The sequence below is a fragment of the Amblyomma mixtum genome, chromosome 3 (genome assembly GCF_055824585.1).
Source record: "Amblyomma mixtum isolate Tamu chromosome 3, ASM5582458v1, whole genome shotgun sequence".
Taxonomy (NCBI): domain Eukaryota; kingdom Metazoa; phylum Arthropoda; class Arachnida; order Ixodida; family Ixodidae; genus Amblyomma; species Amblyomma mixtum.
The window spans coordinates 399,688,327-399,711,379 of record NC_143014.1 but is presented as its reverse complement, the minus strand read 5'-3'; the positions used below and the strand labels follow the sequence as shown (position 1 = coordinate 399,711,379).

At 44.9% G+C, this 23,053-nt stretch overlaps 1 protein-coding gene and 3 pseudogenes across 1 annotated transcript in view; 3 read left to right on the top strand and 1 right to left on the bottom strand.

The window, feature by feature from the left end:
- The window catches only part of LOC149357340 (uncharacterized), a 76,973-nt gene extending 74,315 nt beyond the window's left edge, over positions 1-2,658 (top strand). Inside the window, exon 10 of the mRNA XM_089576567.1 lies at positions 2,507-2,658. Within this exon, the coding sequence (XP_089432693.1) occupies positions 2,507-2,658 (152 nt within the window). The remainder of the gene's footprint in view (positions 1-2,506) is intronic.
- A 12,920-nt stretch (positions 2,659-15,578) lies between these two features.
- Positions 15,579-18,318, top strand: LOC149357339 (uncharacterized; annotated as a pseudogene).
- A 104-nt stretch (positions 18,319-18,422) lies between these two features.
- Positions 18,423-18,995, top strand: LOC149357338 (uncharacterized; annotated as a pseudogene).
- Positions 18,996-21,350: 2,355 nt separating this feature from the next.
- Positions 21,351-22,763, bottom strand: LOC149357337 (uncharacterized; annotated as a pseudogene).
- Positions 22,764-23,053: the final 290 nt, after the last annotated feature.

Here is a 23,053-nt window from a genome sequence, read left to right as displayed (position 1 = left end):
GGAAAATATCCTTTCTCGAACAGTTTCTGCATTGCACTGCCTTCACAAGATGGCGCCAGTGCGTTTACCCTTGTCATTTCGCATAATGTTAATGGCCTAAAAATTGACCACTTGCGGAAAAGCTTCTGCGCATGAGCGGTGAAGGCGCAGCCAGTGTCGTCCATGGGCGATTTAGTTTTGGTTTGAAAATATGAGCCGGCCGTGTATTCCTGCGCTGCAGTGAGGCGACTGATGTGAGCTGTAACTGCCACGGAACTGTCATGTAACTGCAACGTGTTTATGTCTAAACAAACCACCCATTTTTAAACACTAAGACTAGTATGTAATAAAGGTCGCGACGAGATACAGGGCCCAAAAGACGAAGCCGTTGATGGGGTCAGTTAGGCGTGCATCCAGCGCGTTTTGAAACAAGTGTTCCGGCTATATTTCGCGCTTGCTGCCAAGTGCACACAGCTCGGTCGTTCCAGAATAGTTTTGTCATCGAAGTACGCTCGTATTCGGCGAAAAACGAGTGATATATGCTAGTAAGATCATTCCCCATAAATGCTACAATGTCATGCTGTCCTCTGTGAACAGCGAGAGCACGGCAGAGTGCAACCTCGCACATATCCGCATATTCTAACGCTCCTGCGGCCTGTTAGCCCGCAAAGCAACGCTATGCCGTATGAACACAAGCCGGCATTGAGATAGTACAACAGGGCGTTCACTAATCAGTTAAGTGTGCCCGGCGGGAAAAGGTGTTGTATGAAGTTAGCAGAAACTATTGCCCTATCAAGAAAGCGGGAACAAAAACGTCTGTGCGCATTAAGAAAGTGCATCCAATTTTACTGTTACATTCGCCCGCGCATAAGCGGACAATCATGCACAAGTTGATTTGGTCATTGAGCGTTCTGTTGAGGTAGCAGAGTGCAGACATTGCCACACGGGGTCCTTGTTCAGGCCACAACGCGAAAATTCCTTCCCTCCACCCCGTTTCTGAAAACGGAAATGGAGACGCCCCTCCTGTACCATCCTGTTTCGTTAGTAAGCGCACGTTTCCGGCAAAGAAACAACACTGAAAAACAAAACAAGCGCACGTGAACTGCTGAACGCTGCCTTGCAAATGTTTGCTCGAGAACCCCTTTCCGAAAAATATTTCCGGCGGAGCGTAACTTTCGAACGACAGGTGGCGCTGACTTTTCCGCAAATCGTCGCTTGGGTGATTTGGTAGCGGAAATAAACATTACTGCAGTATTTGGCTGCAAAAGACTGAAATGTAATATTTTGGCAAATTAGCAGCAGTTTCTTTCGTTTTAAGAGAACATTTCGCCTCGATGGCCTCGATGTGAAGTAGAGAGCGTTTAACATTTTAGGAATGCTATACTAAAACCCTCTCTGGGGATAAGATACTTGTGGCACGCTAACGTAATTTTCCTTAGGTCCGCAATCCCGCTAACACTATACTAAAACTCTCCATGTTGAGGTAGAAAAATACCACAATTTGATTAGCATCTCGTTTGCCAAAGTTTATATGCCGCTTCCACCTAAAGCGTATGAGCAGAAAAATACGCCTAAGTCTCTCATCCTCTCTTTTTCCTCCCACATCACACAACCCTAACTTGGACCTTGTAACCTTGTAATTGCTTGCTGTGTCATCTGCTGCGGTGACTGTCTTTTGCCATCTACACAAACATCAGCGCGTACATGTCACTGGACATGAGAAAACCTAAACAATGTACGGATGTGTTTAGTAATTCCTCTTCACCATGTGGGCCGTAAATTACAGAATTTACTTAAGATAGCTTTTTTTCTGTCCTGATCAAAGTGAGTCACTAATGTTGAAAAAAATTATCACCTGTCTTTCCTCTGACACTGAATGCATGAAGAAAATCCTTACGTGTGGGCTGTCGCACGAACACACCGTCAAATCCTCCATTTTGAGATTCCCATTATTCATAAATATAAATAACATAGATCTCAGTGGCATATATTCTAAACAACTTTTTCACAGCTCATATTAGCTTACTTTTGCCTGGCTCAGAGAAGTCGCATCAAGTTAACAACCGCTTTTTCCCTAACTCATGCCTGTAATTGCTTCTGGTCACTTTGTTTCCTACCGAACTTCGTTACAAAATGAATTGTGGCTTTCAAAAGGTGCAAATATATGCAGGGTTTCTTCATGGGAAATAGTGTTATCCCCTTCCAAATTGCTGTTCCGAAAACTAGTAAGCACAAAAGTCAACGCCAACAACGTTCTGCATGCAAGTGACTATATCTCGAGATCCCAGGATAAACAAAAAAAAAACAATTTTGTTTGCTTATTTTGCCTGCAAGCCATTCCAGAAACACAGTATGTTCGGGTTTCCTAGCAGTACTCGGTTTAAAGCACGTGCGACTCGTTGAGCTCGCTGTTCATGGTTTGGAGCTCGTGATCTCTCGGTGATCCTGGGTGCAAAAGTGCACTTGCTTCATGAAACTCTCATTTCATCCTCCCTTGCGCCTTCACTCGATATTTCTATCCTTTCAGCCAATCTCGCTTACCACAAACACCTGCACGGCGGAGTGGAGTTCCTGGACGCCATCCCCCACACGCAAAGCGGAAAAGACCTGCGCAGTGAACTGAAGCAGGCCTACATTCACAAGCACGTGTCTGTGATGGACCAAGATAACGAAGCCTAAATCAACTTTTTTAAAGCCTCAAACACAGTAATTAGAGGAAGTTGCGATCTCTGCCAAGAGCTGCAAACACTGCGGCTAACTTCAAGTTCGTCACTGTGTTCCAATCACAATGGATGCATTATGTTACCACATGCACCATGCTAGTAAGGAGCAGCTCAAGTACTTTTGTACATGGAATAAATTTTGAGCTCCAATATTTTGCGTTACGAGCACATCATCTACAGTTACATTAGAACAGAATGTACGTTTTTTTTTCAAAACTGAAAAGATGGCATGACTTGCTTCTCATTCGTGTAGCAACGCACGTACGGTTTACACAACTCTCAATAGGTCTTCGAAAGTGAAGACAAGGGTTCGCCTTACTTTACTGAGTTTGTGAACTTGAGGGCTGACATAAGTGCTCCAATATACGAACCTGAAGCAAAACATCCATCCGATCACTTTTGACCAAGACAGTACATTAATCTGCAAAGGCGCTCTACTAAACTCACACTGAATGTGCACAAGTGTGAGTTTCGGTGCTCGTCTGGTCTTGCTCGTGCCTGCCGTCTCTTACCCTTTCGTGCCACGTTAACTTCAAACATGAACCAACTGGTCCTTCAAAAAACACTTCTGCACAAAGCCAGTTTTCGACTTTCCACATGTTTAATATTTCTACCAGTGAATCTTCGGCTCCCTTTCATCCTCCTTATTTATCTACCTATACATCTAATGATCCTGCCTGTTCTGCAAGTTCTATTTATCCCAACCTACACCAGGAAGCTTTCTCACAGAGATAATGGCGTGAGGGGAAATTTATTGTGTAAAATTTGTAAAAAGTGTGCGTAAATTGAGTAAAAAGTAAACAATTTTATGAACAGCCGATTGCTACCTTCACTTGCGCGACAGGCGAACCACCAAGCCCTGACATCCTCATATCAGGACATATAAAGAATCATGACAGGCCGCCATTGGAAACTGAACCTGGCAGCGTTTAACACTAGAACCTTATCCAGTAAGGCTAGCCTAACAGCGCTGTTCGGGGGACTAGTAGGCGCCAGTAAATGGGATGTCAAAGGGCTTAACGAGGTTAATAGGGCAGATGAGGCGTACACATTACCAAGGAGAGGACGTGTACTCATCTATCCTGGATTAGCTACCAGAAAAACAATTCTGGGATTCCTCATCAATCAGGATATGGTTGGCAATATAGAGGAGTTCCATAGTATTAACTAGCAGGTGGCAGCTATCGCAATTAGGCTTAATATGAGGTACAAGCTGAAGGCGGTGCAGGCCGCCGCGGTGGCTCAGTGGTTATGGTGCTCGACTGCTGACCCAAAAGACGCGGGTTCGATCCCGGCCGCGGCGGCTAGAATTTCTTTGGAGGAGAAATTCTAGAGGCCCGTGCACTGTGCGATGTCAGTGCACGTTAAAGAACCCCAGGTGGTCGAAATTTCCGGAGCCCTCCACTACGACGTCTCTCATAGCCTTAGTCGCTTTGGGACGTTAAACCCCATAAACCAAACCAAACCAAGGCGGTGCAGGCGTACGGGCCTTCCTTCAACCATGATGACCAGATCGTTGAAAGATTCTATGAAGACATGGAATCGGAAACGACCAAAGTAAAATCACAGTGCACTGTACTGATAGGTGACTTGAATGCGTGGATAGGCAAGAAACAGGCTGGACACCAGGCGGTAGGCGACTATGGCGTAGGCTCCAGGAATTGCAGGGGGGAGTTATTAGTTGATTTCGCGGACAGAAATAATTTACGTGTTATGAATACCTTCCGAAAACGTGAGAGCAGAAACGTGAGAGCAGGAAGTGGACGTAGAAGAGCCCCAATGGTGAGACTAAAAATGAAATATACTTCATACTGTGCGCTCACCCTGGTATCGTGCAGAATGTGGGGGTCTTCGAAAAGGTGTGTTGTAGCGACCCCAAATAACGCTGAGGCCACCAAATTCATTATACTTGAAAAGGGAGCGGAAGAAACTAGAGAAGTGGCAGCCCATTAAAGAGTTAGCGGTTATAGGGAAAGTATAGGAATTAATGATATCGCTACAGAACAGATATTCGGCTTTAACTGTGAAAGACGGTCCTAATGTTCAAGCAATGAACGATAATCTCACAGCTATCATTACCGAGGGAGCAGTATATGTAGGTCGTAGGATGGTTCGACAGGATACCCGCCAGCTACCCAAGGAGACGAAAAATGTGATTAATAAATGCTTCAGCATGAAAGCGTCTCACCCTACAGAGATAGTAAAACTGCCAGAGCGATCAAAGTTAATATATTAGCACAACATAACCGACATAATAAAATTAATATTGAGAGAATCGAGCCTAGACATAGGAAAAAACCAAATGTATGCGTTCAAAGTTAAAAAGCGCAATGTCATTATCAATATAGATAAGATAGTTAAAGTATCCGTAGAATTCTCAACAAATCTATACAGCAGTCAATGTATTGTGAAGCCCACGGCAGAAGCCCACGGCAATGGGACATCCCGCCAATAAAGAAAGAGGAAGTAAAGAAAGCCTTCGGAGCAATCCACAAGGTGAAAGCAGCTGGTGCGGATCAGGTAACAGCTGACCTCTGAAGGATGAAGGGGAAGTTGTGCTAGAAAAACTAGCCACACTGTTGCCTTGTGATCTCGGGCGTACCGGTAGCTAAGAAAAACGCCAACATGAACTTAAATCACAGAAAGGAGACGCGAAGGACTGGAAAAATCACAGACCGATCAGCTTACGGTCCGTTGCCTGTAGGTATTTACTAAGGTAATCGCTTACAGACTCAGGACAACCTTTAACTTCGATCAACCAAATGATCAGGCAGCCTTTCGTAAAGGATACTCGACAATAGACCATATTCACACTATTAATCAGGTGATAGTGAAATGAGCAGAATATTGTGACGTGACGGCCAGCCGAAGAATGAGGCGCAATGAACCGTGAACAAGAGATGATTTAATGGCCGCTGGAATAGCGCGAGTGCTCCGTCCCGCGCCACGGCCAGCTTCGTCGTCTTGGTCACACTACCCGGGGCCACCGAGCGATCGTCCCGATCGGTGACAAACAGACGCGCGAAATGGTAATGAGCTTCAGAGGATGGTGGGACGGAAAGGAGAAAGTGGTGAGGTGCTGGCCGCCGCGATGAAGGAGAGGGCTGAATGATTCCTGGTCCGTGAAGCTTCCGGGCCGTATGTCACCAGGAGCCAACGGCCGAGGCCCCAGGACGCGCCGAACGGCATGGGCAGGGGAACGGTGTCGTCACGTGTGTGCAACGCCTCGGGTCGGTGGGATCTTTAGGTCGGGTCCGTGCGTCAGGTTCAGTTCATCGTGTCGAGTGGTCTGGGCGATGGACGGGGCGGGGGAAACATGGCGAGATTGGTTCGGGTCTGGACGGCTGGGGAAGAGCCGGACGACGCAGGCCAAGAAATCACGGCCGACGACCACGGCTGACGCTTGCGCCGGAGCTCCAGGACCAGGATGGGGATGAACTCCGCTCCTCACCCCAAATGTTACGTGATGGCCAGCCGAAGAATGAGGCATGGTGAACCATGAACAAGAGATGATTTAATGGCCGCTGGAATAGCGCGAGCGCTCCGTCCCGCGCCACTTCCAGCTTCGTCGTCTTCGTCACAATATAACCCACGAAGAGGGGGCGGCAGTTGCATAGACGATTGCTTCCCGAAAGAACTCATGTGTGGTTACGGACACAGACTGCATGTAGGGACTATCCTAGAGGGAGGATTGGTAAACACGCAAGAAGAATACTGAGAAGTAAAAAACACAAAGACTTTGAGTTCATATTCATATCGATGCCACGACACTCAGCGGATGTTGGAAGCGAAGGCGCTAACGACGCTGCACGCGCGCTATTACCCTAGGTCACGCAGCATTCGCAGGAACATAATTATTCAGAGCCGTTTTGAATCTACAATGAATTACTCCAACATCTGAGATTAACAAAGAAAGTATATGCCGAACCGGACAAAAATCTAAACAAATAGCAAGGGGTCATCCTAAGGGAATTGTAATCGAATACTACATCTTATGGCATCCTGTACATCTTGTCGTGTGACATCTTCCTCATCTTTTTCATCCAGAACGCTCATAACGAAAAAATGAAACCTTCGACCCATATTAATAAAGGAGCCTTTCTAAAGTGATTTAGTTTTTGTTCTTCGTGGCTGTCTTGAACAAAAGGCTTCAATAGTATTCTTTGTGTATACGTATATGAGGATACCAGGACCGGAAGTGTTAAATGCACCAGGACCCTTAAGTTCGTCTCCCGGCGGTTATAGTGCATCTGTCATACCCACGCTTGATAGACTACCTAATTCGTAAATCCCCAAAATATAAACAGCAAAAAAAATTTGCTAAAAGCGTGACGAAAATCTGCTGTCATTCTTCACAGCCCCATGACTCTGGAAAATCTATATAGCTATTTGTATTTTTAAAAAAGCCGATTCTATGGCTATTTCAGGGTACGTTGATCTTTGACCTACATTAAAAGGCGCATTTAATGCTAAAAAAGTACTTTAGCTATTTTTCCACTTAAGGTAAATACACAGAAAAACGACTGCGTGGATACCGTTCTGAAGCGAATGGTGGTGTAGCCTTGCCTCTAGGATCCGCATCCAAGAAACTGGGTCGACGCATCGCATTTTACTTTCTAAATCGGCCGGAGATGACGAAACCTGTACTCTTCCTTTTTTCGTCCTTTTATAGCTTTTAAAAAGTCCTGTTTAAACGAAAGTAGCGTCGGTGTCGTTAGTATGCCGTAATCTATGGGCACATACCGACTTCAGTTTGTTCTCACTGTCCGTTTAACGCACTCCCGTCCCTAAAGCTGTTTGAATCAACCCCCTCACCACAAGACAATCACTGCCCAGGTTTTTTTCTTCTATGACACTATCGGAGAGATATGGGGAAGCTGTCGGCAGCTTAACTGAGGCAACTTGTTTTCTCTGTACTGGTTCCTATTAGAATATTCTGACCCGTCTAGCAAGATAACGGCTGCAGTAGATCATGTTGTCCATGAGTTCCCTTTCTTTTGTATCAGTCGTTATGCGTGAAAACATGCCTGTATAACCTTCTTTGAAGGCATTTCTTAAACTGCATGAGTGGTTTCTGCCCGCATGGACGTGGATGGCTGAAAAGGACATCCTTGTACCGTTGTTTATTAAATGCCTTCTCTGGAGAAAGCAGGAGAGGCTGTTAAAAAATAAAAACGAATTGACGCCTTGTCTCGAGCTAACGCCAACGCGCATGGGCTCGAGCAGTCGGTTTCCAGGTGGAGGAGGAGGAGAAAAAGCTTTTATTCAACCAATGGTAAGTGGTCACCATCCTCTTCGGGCTCTGTCCTTACTCCTGGACCCGCCGCCGCGGTGGCTCAGTGGCTATGGTGCTCGGCTGCTGGCCCGAAAGACGCGGGTTCGATCCCGGCCGCGGCGGCTGAATTTCTTTGGAGGAGAAATTCGAGGCCCGTGTACTGTGCGATGTCAGTGCACGTTAAAGAACCCCAGGTGGTCGAAATTTCCGGAGCCCTCCACTACGGCGTCCCTCATAGCCTTAGTTGCTTTGGGACGTTAAACCCCATAAACCAACCAACCTTACTCCTGGACTCCATTGGCTGTGGGTGTCCTGCATGCCCGCTCGATCAGCCGTTGCTGGTCTTTTGGATCGGTTCTAGACAGAACAGGCTTACAAGAGGAGGAAGTGGGGTGGAGGATGCTGATCGGTTCCCCTGTGGGTCGGGGCATTCCCATAGTGAGTAGAAGAGTGTGAGTGTAGGGCTAGTGCATGTTGGAAGCATCGATCATAGTGTGTGGGGAAGTGTTTGTGGTAGATGGTTCGAAAAGTGTGTGTCTGCAGATAACGCCAGGCTATGGCGTGCACTCTGCTGAGAGATCTGTGTGTGTATGCGTATGTGCGTGTGGGGGGGGGGGGATTTGTAAATCCCCGGCCAGCCAGATGTCCTGTCCTCTCTCTCTGGTGCCCACCAGATGAAGTCTCCGGCAAGCGCATGGGTGCGTTTGTTGCCAGGAGGGAAGCGTGGTCTGTGTCCAGACGATTCTGAGATGAAGTATGTGCGCGGAACATTGCTGGAGCATGTGTCCCACCTTTTTTCATAATAGGCCGTGTGTGAGTCGGTTATGACGATTCGGAATTCGAGGTCCTCATTCGCCAGGTGGACAGAGATGCAGCGGGTACCAGGTGATATAGGCGCCTCTTCTGTCCTGCTCGAGTGCGTGTATTTTGATCATGAGATTTGCTTGCCGCCAGTCCAATTCGTGGATGCAATGCTCATAGCTTACGGTTTGCCTGGGCAGCTTACGTCGTTCGTGTAAAGGATATATGGATCTTCCTCAAAATTTCGCTCGAGCACTTCAAATCGGGCTTACCTCTTTCGCGCATTGTGTTCGGGGGGCATTTTTCTTTGTATCAAGGAGCAGCAAAGGCCCGAAAGCTGGTTTAATTTCTGTCTTTCCTTTGCAATACACCACTTGTACATTTCAGATTCTTGGGGCGAGGTTTTCTCTTTAGATGCTTTCAAGCGTATCTCGAAAAACATTTCACTCTTGATCCAAATAAAATATTGCTCTTTCTGATGAAAATCAAGATGGTGTTCATATAGCACATTATTTCTGTTACGTTTCATTCAGCATGAAAAAGCCGAAATGCAGTTTGCCATTCTGATGATGAAGCGAGAGATACAGACGAATATTTTGGTGTATTATTCTGCCAAACTATAGGGCTTCTGAAGACTCAGTTTAGGATTTGTAATAACGATATACCGTACTTGTTACATTTATTGAACAGAAGGTGGTCCCATAGGTTGGGCTAACAGGCGGACCTCCTGTTAGTAAACACATAAAAAATCCCCTAATCATTTCGCAACTAGTACAATGCAAAAATATTAGCCAAAGAAAGGATAGTAAGGAATATAAAAAAATTGTGCAACAATGAAACACATGATTGCTATATCGCCGGCTTGGCATGCCGGGGCACCAGTGGGCAGGTCGTGAGCCCGATAACCGATATTTCTCCCCGAGGCCATATAAGGCTTGAGCGGGTCTCGATTAATATTGGACTGCGCCGCCTTGCTAGGTATATTTCTCCCTCTACTTCAATAACACTAAAGTAGAGTAGTATTATACAAATGATGGGGTCGAAATATAAAGTACAAAATACAAGTAATATTTGTAAAGCAATTAAGAGCCGGTACATATAAAAAAAGAAAAAAAAAGAAATAGGACAAGGGTTATAACTTACACAACGTTCACAGTCATGTGTTACGAGATATCAGATAAGCTTTATTTTCCATCAGTGATGGGGAGAGACGAACTAAAAGCTGCAACCGCAGCTTGACTGGTCCTCTCCCCCGTACATGAAAACGACAGGTAGCACCTGAAAGCATAACTTATGCAAGAAAAGCATTAAAACACAAACTAGTTGACGTGGTAGGTGTACGGTGCTGACAGTGAAAATACATGGAAATCAAACCTCATGCGCTGTGGTGGAATGCACATTTACACAATCATAAAAACTGAACCACTATGAAATTCTCGCACATCTGAAATTGCAGCCCAATTGCATTCGAACACTGTCCGAAATATAAATACATCACACATGAGATGACAATGAAAAATCAGTTTATGAATTATACGAGAATAATACTGATAATCACAGATAATCACTGAGGGCTAATCACAGACAACACGCAAAAAGCAAAAAATTATTGTTAGTAATCGTTATATTGTAAGGTATTCGAGAAGTGTACTTTTAGGGCATGGCAGATTGCTGATAATGTGCGACATCATAATGGCTCGTTATAAGTTCTGGACTGATATTTCTGAGAACATGGCCGTTTATGTGTTTGAAAAGTCAGTCATGCGTACCTTATAGTGCAAGTGCAATTGAGAAAGTGACAAATTTTAAGCAGTTGCATTCATCACAGTCACCTGTAAACTGGTTCACTGTTACGATTCGATGTGTCTGCATTTTGTTTTATTCAAATAAAGGACAGAAACCAACAACTCACGGTCGAGCAGTTAAGGCGATGGAGGAGAAATTTCTTGTCGTCTCCCAGAGTAGGTTGCATCCCTGCCATACAGCGTTTTTCTTCTCTTTCGGAAGGTCGCAAAAAAAAAAAAAAAACAGGTCATATTTATTGCATCAAGGACAGCTGCAAGGTCATTTAAGTTAAACGCAAGTAGTTTACAGGATCTTGCGCTGTATGTTACACCATTACGTTTTCCAAACTTTGCGTAGACGCAGAGGTAACAGGAGCTACTTGCGATTTTCACGACCCAGAGGGGATGCGTTAGTTGATTCAATATGGCGGCGTAAGGCAGGACTCACTCCATGGTCATCCTAAGTAGTATCATGCTTGTTTTTCGACGGTGACAACCTTGTGTTGCCCAAATAGCCTTTTCTCCACGGTGTAAAAGAATAAACAAGCCAGAAGGAATAATCACTGTCTGGAGTTTGAATACGGCCGGCGTAAAAGTGGAGCGGTAGACGGTCGACGCGCTTTGAAGAGATTTTAAATAAACGACATCGATGATGAAGGCGCTTGTACAACGGGTCAATGACAAAACCAAAATATCAGGTAAGCAACAACTACAGTTTCTCCATTTGTCAAAATTCGTCGCAGAGAAGAAGCTAAAAAACTTTTCCAGCCACTGCCTGTGAAGTTTCAACTGATAAAGCCGCTCCTTTCTACATTTTCTCGTGCTCATAAATTATAACAATGTGCTACTTTAAAATGAATATATTCGCTTTAAGAGGATTGACGGCTGAGCTAGTTGGCTTTCAGACATACTAAATGATTTTGAGCGCAACGGGGACACAACTGTCTTGTCGTCTTTCTTGTGTTGTGTCCCCGTTGCGCTAAAAATCATTTAGAATATATTCGCGTATACACAAGAGGAACGAGAAGAATGATGTCGCCTTTCCCGGGCACTCTTATCCCCGAGAAATAAACAGCGCCTTGTGCACCCAGTTGATAATAAACGGATTTAAGGCATATAATGAATGTAGGGCCTCTTAGATGCAATTATTTTCGTTCGACTGCATTCTGTTCTTGTCATTTACCTGCCTGACTGACTGATCACAGTGACAGTGAGAGCATGGGGCAATAGCGAAGCGCAACAATAAATCAGAATGAAATGGACTTCGAATCAGATCATACTGTCAGCTAAGCCCTTCTCCCGCCAATAAAAACGCACTATGCATGGATGCCGTGAAAGGCGTCCAGAGACGCTCAAGCATAAGACGGCTCGCACTTGAAATGCGCTCCTTAGCCAGGTGTGTTCAACTGTGTTTGTTGACAAATAATCTCTGATATAGCATAGGCCGTTTACATAGGCCGTTCTAGAATACTCTGTAAACTGAAGAGCACCCGTTTATGAGCAAATGGCACGTCGCGTAGCGCACTCAGAAAAGGGTGGTTCGATACTTCTCACGACAGGAGCACCTCACCTACTCCTGTGTTTGAAGAAGTATTATGGGGGTGCTAGGAGCTAAGTGTTACCATGCTCTAGACAACAGCTTATTTTGGAACAAATGCCCTGGTCACAAAGGAGTGCGCATGGAAATTAATAGAAGTATTTTCTACTCGTTTGCAGCAGACTTTGTAATACATTTCAGGAGCATGTGCTTCTTCTCTTTAAGTAGTTTTTACAGAATTATTTTTTGCAGAAACTGATATTTTTCTTGCCGTGATGCTGTGTTTTTCTGGGACATACTTCAGCAGTCTCTTAAAAAAGACATTGAGATCATGCACTTCACTATATAACATTGTTGTCTGCGATGAAATACTCTGTATTCCGTGCGAGCCCTTCGTGTTCTTAGGACCGCTTAGCGTATGGAAAACCCGCATGATGAATGAACACCCAGAACCATCGCGTTCAACGAGGACACTGTTCAGAGAACAGTGCTCTTTAACGCAGGTAGAATATGCTGCGCAAGTTCAACCTCCTGACTGGTTCCGGAATTTTGATGTGCGAGCTGAGTAAGGTAGTCATGGTGGCGTGATGCCTTATGCAGAATTCGCTGAATTCAACGAGACCAAACAAGGCATGAGGAGGGTCAGAGAAGTTCCTAATATTCCATGCAACAACGTTAAAAAGAAGCTAGAGGTGGTCGAGTACCCTAAGTCATCTCTAAACGGGGCTTCGCTGTTGCGCCAGCACTGGCACGAATATAACTCGGAGTATGCATACTCTTTTAGTTGTTGTTTTTGCTGCGTTCGCAGTATAGCTTCCTTTCCCAAAAGTAACCGCGCGCTGTGTGTGTGTGTATGCGGGTGGACGGGGTGATCATGCGTGCGTGCGTTCGCGCGTGCGTGCGTGCGTGCGTGCCGCAGCCTTCCCCCTTGATGAAAACTCCGGTGGTCGCACATCCGGGCACTACCCGGCAGAAATGAATCTTCAACAACCTGCACCTGTCCCGCACTTCCCCATCATCCACCTGTACCCGATGTAGCCGAGGTGGATTGTTGTGAATGCTCAACGTATGCCGTCGCCCATGCGTTGTACGAAAAAACGCCGACAAACATAAGCCTGTCATCTCAGACGACAAGAACCGGAAGTATGAAGGCGGGAAGAAGATACAAGCCGCCAGACAGAGAATTCAAGATCCAGCAGTCCGAGAACAGCGTGATGAAGGCGCCCGCTAGCGACTGGCATCATTTTTTTATAAGCAGAACAATTCAGCGAATAGGCGTCAAGGAATGATTTTGATATCAGTTAGATTTCATTGCAGCAGCCTCTTTCTGGGCTTACTGACTATCGCATGCAAGCAAGGACATGAATTTCGGCATGTCCCATTTGTGTAATCGGTAAATTCCTTTCCCACATCTCGATCGCTTGCAGCAGCCCGCCTTTCCTTGATTTTCTCCGTCCCCTGCAAAAAAGAATATTCGGATTATAAAAACAGAAGCTGCACCAACTTATCAATCCATCATTTAGTAATAATAGTGGTAATACCTTGGGCTTGATGTGTCGACTAGTGACGGGGGCTATATGATGGATAGTGTAGTGGAGGACTCCAGATTAACGTAGACCAGCTAGGGTTTTAGAGCGAGAGCTCCACTACGGAATGTTTCGCTAAGGTCACCGGGTGTTGCGCTTTGACCTTCAGCAGGAGGAACCCGGAGGTACGGCTGTGAAGTGAGACCACGTCACAGCGGCTGCAGCTGCAGCCGCCACGCCGCTGCTGCGACCGCGGTGCGCCGACTGTCGCTTCGCCACGTGTGGTCATGTGATTATGCACATAACTCGGCGTTCGCTCAAGGAGGCGACGCCGCTCTCGCATGTAGTTTCGCCATGGATAAAAGCGTGGCTGAAAGTGCACCTGAAACGCCTGCGAGGCGTTTCACGCGCCGAACCCAGCGGAGACAAGTGGAGACAACAGCCTTAGCTCTAACTAGGTTTAAAAGAGTCAAACCACTGCCAAATTTTCTCAACGTACGACAGCGCAAGCGCGCTTTCGAATTTTGCCTCCATCGAAATGCGGACCTCGAGGCCACGGTCGAACCCGCAACCTTGGAATCAGCAGTTGAGCTCCAGACCACTGAGGCATTTTTTTTTTCCTTTTTGCGCCACTGACCCATCGTGAGGGGTTTTAAATAGTACCTGCTGTCTGAGACAACGAACGCCTACAAAATAGTGCGTTATCGACTGCGGTGGCTCAGCGTTTAGGGCGGTCGGCTATTCATTCGGTGTGCCCGGGTTCGAACCCGGCTGTGTTTCGATGGAGGCGGAACGCAAAAAGCGCTCGTGTGCTGTGCGAGTTCACAACACGTCGAAGATCTTCACTTGGTCCAAATTATTCCTCAGCCCTCAACTACGGCACCTGTTTCTTTCCTTTCACTCCCACCTTCCTGCCTTCCCTTACGGCGCGGTTTAGGTGTCCATCGAGATATGTGATACTGTTACTGCGTCATTTCCTTTCCTCAAAAACAACCACCGCAACGTTGTTGAGTCACTGTGCTTAAGTTTAACGTATTTGTGATAAATGGCGCAAAGAAAGGGAAGGTATTCTCAACTCCGGCTTAAAGGGCTATACACAACTATTTTTATTGCACGTTTTCGTCTCTCAAATGATGCCCCAGATATTAGTACACATGAATCATCGTGTGGTATTCTCCTACGGCGGCAGAATAATTTAGAAAAGAATTTATTCTCGCCTTCTGTTCTGGTTCCATTAACCGAATGAAGGCTGTGACGTGCATTTGAACTTTAGGTCACGTGAGGCGCGGAAAAACTGATACAAACGCTGATACTCACTACTGCACACAGACCAGCCTGCTTCAAGAGCTAGAATTAAAACAAACGACGTATAAGCAGTTATAGTTAATTTTTTTGTGCCCCCCGTAAACTAAATCTACACGTCACAGCCATCGTTCCGTTGATGAAAGTAAACCAGCGTTAAAAAGAATTTCAAATATTAATTATTTATTGGTCGCAGGCGAATACCATGGGGTTGCTCTATGTATACCGATGTCGAAAGCGCTGTTTTAAGGTAGAAAACACGCTAGGAAAAAATTGGTTTTATAGTCCGTTATTGAGTTAGAGCAGAGCTAACAGTGTGATTAGAACCATACGCAAACAAGTAAAAGGGGAGGAGTACTAACTCAAAATTTACGCATTGTACCACATTGTACGGCGCATTTTACCTGACGTACAATGCGCCACGCCATCCCCTAGTGGATCTGCGCAAAGCATGATGGGAAAACGGAGCGGTCGCCTCCGGTGTCGGCTGCTGTCAAACGTGTTCATGTGTTGCGCCGCGCGGTTTTCAGGCGTTGTGCGTCTTCTCATGCGCGTTGTTGGTGTCTGTTAGCAAAATGTTGCAGCGGACTGCCGTGGTGGTTATCTGTTAGTCTATCTGAAATTCTATGGTCACTTTTTTAGACATTCGACATGTCGGAAAATGAGAAGCGCGGTGACGGTCAAACGTGCTGCGTGCCCGGCTGTAGTAACAACACGAGAAACGACAACAACATTTCATTCCACGTATTCCCCAAGGACAAGAAGCTGAAGCTAGAATGGGTGCGCAGGATAAATCGGAGGGGTTCGCAAGGGCGATTCGCCCTGTGGAAGCCTTAGAAACAGCACAAAACATGTGGTGCGCATTTTAACACTAGCGGACGCAAAAGATACATGGTCTGTTCTGAAAGTAGTAGGACTCATTTTTTTAAACAAAATTTATTCAAGAGAGTAGTACAAACGATTACCCTTCCGCACCTACACGCTGCTGCCAATGAGTTTTACAGTTTTCGTACGCCTCCAGGAACGCCTGGACCGGAACGCTGTTTAGCTCCCTCGTCACGGCCTGTTTAACCACCTCTACCGATCCGTGATGTTTCCCCTCGAGCTTCGATTTTATTCGCGGGAATAGAAAAAATTCTGGCGAGGCCAAGTCGAGGCTGTAGGGGGGCTGAGGCAGCGTTGCCGCCTTGTGCTGGGCAAAAAATCGGGGTCGTCATTCAGATGATGAAGAAGATCCTACCGGTTGGCCTTTTCCTCCTGTCACAACACTCCCGGCATCAACTTCGCTCACGCTTTCGTCATGGATAAGTTTTCTGTCACGATCTCAAAAACTTGGGTTTAAGGAATGCTCACGTCATCAGTAATCATTCTGATACTCATTCTACGATCACTGTTAAGTAAATGTTTCTCTCGCTACACATTTTCGTTGGTCTTGCTGGTCGAAGGGCGTCTAAAGCGGTCGTCTTCCTCCACTCTTTCCTTACCTTCTCGGAAAAGCTTATGCCACTCAAAAAACACCTGATCTACCCATGAAAGCGTCACCGTAGGCTTCCTTAATCATGTTGTGAGTCTCTTTCCCCGTTTTACCAAGATTTACTCAAAATTTGATCGCGTATCGCTGATCCAGTAAACGCTCGACGATTCTGCGTGACGAGACGCTTCGACAGGGGTTCACAGTACAAGCGACCTCCTCTATTCAACGGCCGAGAGCCGACTGCCGATTTTCCCCAGCATTCCCAATATCCCCCTTCAACGATCCTGCACGCGCAGACCACCTCTCGTCCGCCCGTTCACCCAGGAAAAAAACCAGTCCTACTTCTTTCAGAACAGACCCTGTACATGGATCGTCTGTCCACGATCTTTCTACACCGAGTGTATGCGGAACGGACCCCTGCTATGATTATGGGTAAGGCTATCGCTTTGAGAAGAGACGGTTTTCTGCTGCTAATGCTTCATTATGTTCGCCAGGCTCAGGGAAACGACGCCGTACCAAGCGCGTCGTGGCGATGTCGCTGGAGGCCGATATCCGAGACGAACTCTGCATCTGCGGCACGGTTGAAGCGGAATCTCAGCAATGTAAGAGCCTTTTTTCTTTCGCATTTAAGCTTAGTGTGCTTTGAATGCGGAAAGCGATCCAGACGCTGTGCTTTGTTTTCTTTCGCCGGAAGGAAGGGAGCGGATTTATGGGTCGGAAAGTTGACGTATTTATTGATTCTTGAAACAGCGTAAAAGGCACAAGCGGAAAGGGAGACACACACAAATAGCATTCGGTCGGCATAGAAGCGGAGTGCTTTTTATCATTGTCTTTTTGTTTTCATTCGTTTCGCCGTGAGGAGCACAGGTAATCACGTTTTTTTTTTTCGGGGCGAGCGAGTGTGGCAGTAGGCTGTCTCACTGAGTGATTGTGCAGTTATACGTCTCTCGATGAGTTGGCTCTGCTACAGCTGTTACAAACAAGTTCATTTGCCAGGGAATGTTATTCCGCTCATTCAGCCTAGTTAAATTAAGGCACTGTCTCGCTGCTGCAGCCGCGCTATAATAAAGTATATTAAAATTATTTATCTTTGCAGAAAACGTCTCAACCACATCACTGATATTACTTCCAGCTGCTTCTCTGTCAAGCATCCATTCTCACTAACCAGCGGCTAACCTTGGAGTCAAATGTTGTGTATATGTACAGCAAGAGCTATTGAAAAATGCAACTAAAATGGAATTGATTGAGGAATTGCAGATCAGAGCTCAAAGAAGCATTGTGTTTTGTACCTGCTGTTAAGTACTCCCCTATTACTTGTTGGTATAATTTTATTTTACATGTTTACTTTTGCTACGAATAATGTCATATAAATCTGGCTTCATTTTTCCTACCCAACCTTATTATCATATAAAAACTTTTAGCAAAATGCAGCCCACCATATTTCCTTTAAATTGCTTCGTTTCATACTACGACCATACGTATTCCGTGGGACCAGCAGTTGAGGCAGCACATCGTTCTCAAGCAAGGGCTGCAGATCTTGTAACTACGTGTCAGCAATTACAGCAAGAAAATGAAAAGCTGAGACAGAATACCAGTTCTCTTGAAGAAGAAATAGCAAAGCTGCGTTCTTTGCTGCACAAGTAAAAGACTGAAAGTGCTAGGGACAGGCAGATCACCAAGCAAGGCTCTCATATTGAAGACATGGTCAAGGATGAGAAGCAGCTCAGGTTTTATACTGGCTTCTCCTCACTGAAGCGCTTTGAATGCTTCGTTGCATTTATCAGTTCCAAGCACAGAACAACGAAATCGCCAGCTGGCCGACGACCATTGCTTTGTGTGAGAGAGCAACTCATTATTTGTTTGTGCAGGTTAATAGTGGGTCTTCTAGAGCAGGACATAGCATACATTTTGCCATAAGCACATCATTGGTAAGCAGCACATTCTCCTACTTGGTAGACTTCCTCAGGAATGTGCTAGTTCAGATCCCAATGTGGCCATCACGTGAACCTGTGTCATCAAACATGCCGCAGTCTTTCAGGGCTCTTTATCCTTCAAGCCGTGTTATACTGGACTGTACAGAACTTTTTATTGAGACCCCCATCTGAGTACACTGTGCACAAGGACACCTTGAATGCCTACAAAAGCCACAATACAGCAAAAGGCCTGCTAGGGATAACACCCAATGGATTTATCTCCTTTGTCTCTGAGCTGTCTCCTGGCAGAATATCAAAGAGATTACAAGAAAAAGTGGATTATACCATCTCCTTGAACCTGGAGATAGCGTGATGGCAGACAGAGGGTTTCTGATCAGTGATGATCTTATTGAAATTGGTGTTAACTTAAATGTGCCACCCATGCTGAATGGAAAGCAGCAGTTGTTAGTCGCTGGAGAGACCAAAACACGGGAGATTGCTAATCTGAGAGTACACATTGAATGCGTCATCAGAGAAGTAAAGAAGTTTCGCATACCGAAGAGCACTTTCCCCAATGTTTTGGCTCATAAATTGAACAAATTGTGGAAGATTTGCTGTTATCTAAACAATTTCACTAATGCGCCTTTTCTTAACAGAGCGCAAAGTACTCCATCTACTTAAGACAGTAACACAAGTTTTGCTGCGCAGTGGTTAAGTCACACTATTCAGAATATGTCCAGAACGTTTAGTGCATTTGATGAATACCACAGTCGACATCCGATAACTTACACTGACAGACCAAACGGTTTCATTTTTGTTCTCCTACAGTTTCATATATATGTGGAGTTTAACATCATGGGGCCTTTGTAATAAAACTGACCGGACCAAACTGTGCGTTTATAAAGTATTTTGAAAATAGTGATTGCTCACTATATTGTAAAAGTCATATGCTGTCCACAAGCAAAATGCACATTTTTCAGAATGAAATCTGGTTGACACTGTCCGCACCCATGATGCCTTTCACACATTTGTTACCATTTCTTAAGCTCCTAATCTTATTTTGTATTTTACTTGTGATTTAATTGAACAGAAGCATAGCCAAATAAAGATCCCATTTTTCTGTTTATTTGCTGTATAAGCCTGTGAAATTTGAAAAAATAGTATCACATCGATATGAATTTAATCAATTTCAAGGAATAAGGATGGCCTATTTGTATGTCGACAGTCTGGTCATCAAGGCAACAAAAGTTAACTGGTGATGCTGTTTCAAACAAGTTCATAGACAGTCACGTAATAAGTTTGACCATCACTTGGTTTTCATGAACACAGAAACTTCCTGATTATTGAGAATCGTACCCAAAATGTGTACCAGAAGAGGATGCCTGCAAGCAGCAAATAAAAAATTCGGCTCTGAGAGGCTCGCCAAAGCCGTCCATTTCACTTTATTACACATCAATACTACATTTAAAGAATAAAAAGTATTCAAATGGAGGAGAAAAACAAGGCATGATATTTTACAGAAAACATGTGTCAGTTTGCATGTTCTACTACAAGGCAAAGTACACATGCCAACAAACAGGTACAGAAGTGTAGTATTTGTTACAAAGTTTTAATTCTCAACATACCATTGCAAAGAGCAAGGAATCTGAACACTGTATATAAATAACACATTGCATGAATACTGCTGATATTTGGTAAAATTTGAGCGCCTATTACAGCTCTAAAATGACTAAAAAAACAAAACTGCCCCCTAGCTATCTCAACCAGCACACTTTATTGTGCAAGTGGTTCCGTACACTACTGAAACAATATGCACGGAATATTAAAATGGAGCGCAAGTGGGTCCAGGTTATGGGCACTGCAGTGAAGTAATTGTTAACACTAAGTTGAACAAGGAATGTGAGCACTGAAAATAACTGCTACATTGAGCACGTAATTTGATGAAAGCTGTATATTTCTCACAGCTCTAAAATGACTAGCAAAGAAAATTGCACGCTATTTTGTGCGTCATAAAAACATGTACTGCAGTGCAACACTTGTTCCCAACAGTAGACTGGAAAGAGCAAGGGGTCTGAACACTTAATATAAATGATGCATTGCATGAATATTGTCAATATTTGGTAACAGCTTTGATCCTATTACAGCTCTGAAATGACTAAAAAAGCAAATTGCCCCCTAAAGTGCTTTCGTACTTTACTGAAACAATACGCACAAAATATTAAAATGAAGCACAAGGAGGTAGAAGTGAAGGACATTGCAATGAAATAATTCTTGACACTATGTGTTGGACACAAATAAGAAATCTGAGCAGTGAAAAGCACTGGTACATTGAGCACATAATTCGATGAAAGTTGTATGTTTATCACAGCTCTAGAATGATTAGCAAAAAGAAATTTCACTTTTTGTGTACATTGTTATAGAAGTGTTTCTGTACTGCACTGAAAAAAATATACAATAAAAACACAGTATGGTACAAGTGGAGAACTTTACAATGAAAAAATTGTCAAAAACAGACTTCGTAAATGAATGATACATGCAAAAGTGTCAACGTTACTATGTTACCTCTGCGTGACAAAAAACAAAATGCACGTACAACTCTTGGCTTATTCAAATGATGATTACTGCAAAAATACAGTCACTTCGCTGTTTACATGGTTTAATCAGAAGAAGAATCGAAATTCACAGACCTTTCAATAAAAACTGCTCACCACCACAGCGAAACAGCCACTGTGCACATGCATTACAGAATAACTATGACCTCCTTGTGTTAAAACACTCCTACTGTGCGATGTGAACACAAAATAAAGGAACCATAGTTAGCCAGAATTAATCTCGAGCCCTTTACTACGCTGTCCCTCAGAGCCAATATTCCCACTTTAGGACCATTAAACCCGACTGTTTACAATTTTCTTCCCATGTGTTCGAACAGGCCGAGAAGTACATATTGTGGGAACGAGGAGTTATTGGGTTAATGAAAACAAAGGCTTCACTGTGTGCACTTTGTGATGATTTCAGACTGGAAGAGCTTGGCACAGCTTAGTCTGTGTAAAACTGCAGGAGTGGGGGCATCATTTTTTTTGGTACAGAGCAAACCATCAAACTGAATTCTCTGGATTGTACATTCAACGCCATTATCGACCAAAAAGTCGCACCAGGAAAGTCCCGTCAGCGCCATTTGTCCTTGTATCTGATAATAGTACTTGTGCGAGTTACGGAGCAATCCATCTTTCAGGTATGATGCGGTTTTAAAGGCATCGCTGAGAAGTTCTCCTCTGTCTCAAGCAGCTGAAAGGGTCTTCCAGAAGGCCAAAATTGTCACCATATTTCACCACTCTGTCGGGTGTGGCACCAAGTACTGCTACACCAGGGTTGACGCACAGACCGCAATGGTACACTTCAATCGACACGCCCTTCTCAACATACCGCTGCACAGCACTTTCCTCATTAAGCAAACCGTCCCTCATATATTTGGTTTACAAAGTACTGTACCCTAACACTCGTGTCAAAAACTTTTCATCTGCCGGCTTCTGGCGGCTAACAATGTCGCCAAAGTTGGACGCAGTCAGGCGCTTTGCTCTTTCAAAGGACCATGTTGCAGAGCTGCTCTGATCTCTTGTGCCTTCTTCAAGTGTCCAGGCCTCTTCGAGCGTGACAGTGTAGTCTTCAAAATCGTAGCCTGCTGGCACATTCTCGCTCCAAAGCAACTTGGTGGGGAGTCTAAGTGTTAGCTTTGCTGACACTGCATCCTGATGAATGACTGGCAAGGGCACTGGAAGGAAAGAGTTATTCCGCAAAGTATCACGCAGCATAGGACTCATGTCTTCCTCGCGCAGTCTTTTATACAGTCCTCGTATGTCTTCTTCAGTTAACTGAATGCGTGCATTTTCTCTTGCACGCTTGCTTTGTTTTGCCTTGTTGGGCACAAGCTTCACAGTTATAATCCAAAAACTTTAACTTGTGCACATTTCCACGCCTTGTCCCAGTCGCCCAGGCTCTTGGCTTTCCAGTACTAGAAACAGTGTCCTGAATATAGGCCTGTCCAGAGCGCTTCATGTCCAGGACAAACCACAATAGGGCTGCCATATGTTTGCAGACTCCTGATGCTCCTGCATAGCAGTGGCAACAACCTAACCTCACGAGCCCGTCGGATGAAATTGCTGCAGCCACCTTGTACCGTCTCGACACAGAAAATGATGCCTCAACAGTGGCCTTCAGGTACACCTCCCCACCAGCTTCGCAGAGCAGTGCCTCATGAACCTTCTGAGCCTTGAACATCCTATAGCTGGCAACACAATTCTTGGAAGCAGATCGAGCCCTCTCGTGCTGCAAAATTGAGTCCTCTGAAAAGCTTCTGTGGAGGCCTCTCAGTTCCTTGGTCCATGGTCCTTTAAGGGGACTCAGGGAAAGCGACTGAACTTTTTCCACGGCTTGCAGTGGTGCCTGGAACATAGATAAATCAATAGGTGATACTTTTAGATGTAAGCATGTGATATATGTAGAATTGCATATGAAGATTTTTGCAACTAAATCGAGTCACTGATGAGCAACAAGAATACCTCGTGTGCTGACATTGCCAAAGCTCTACAATAGGAGGCAGTGATATGTGTACTCCAGACAATCAGTGAAGAAATCCTACGTGCTGCTGAAAACTTGCTAGGCTAACACAAAATTTCGTCAGTAGTTCACTTGCTTTCAATGCTTCTGCGCATGCAAAGAAACATTTTCTTTCACTACTCTGC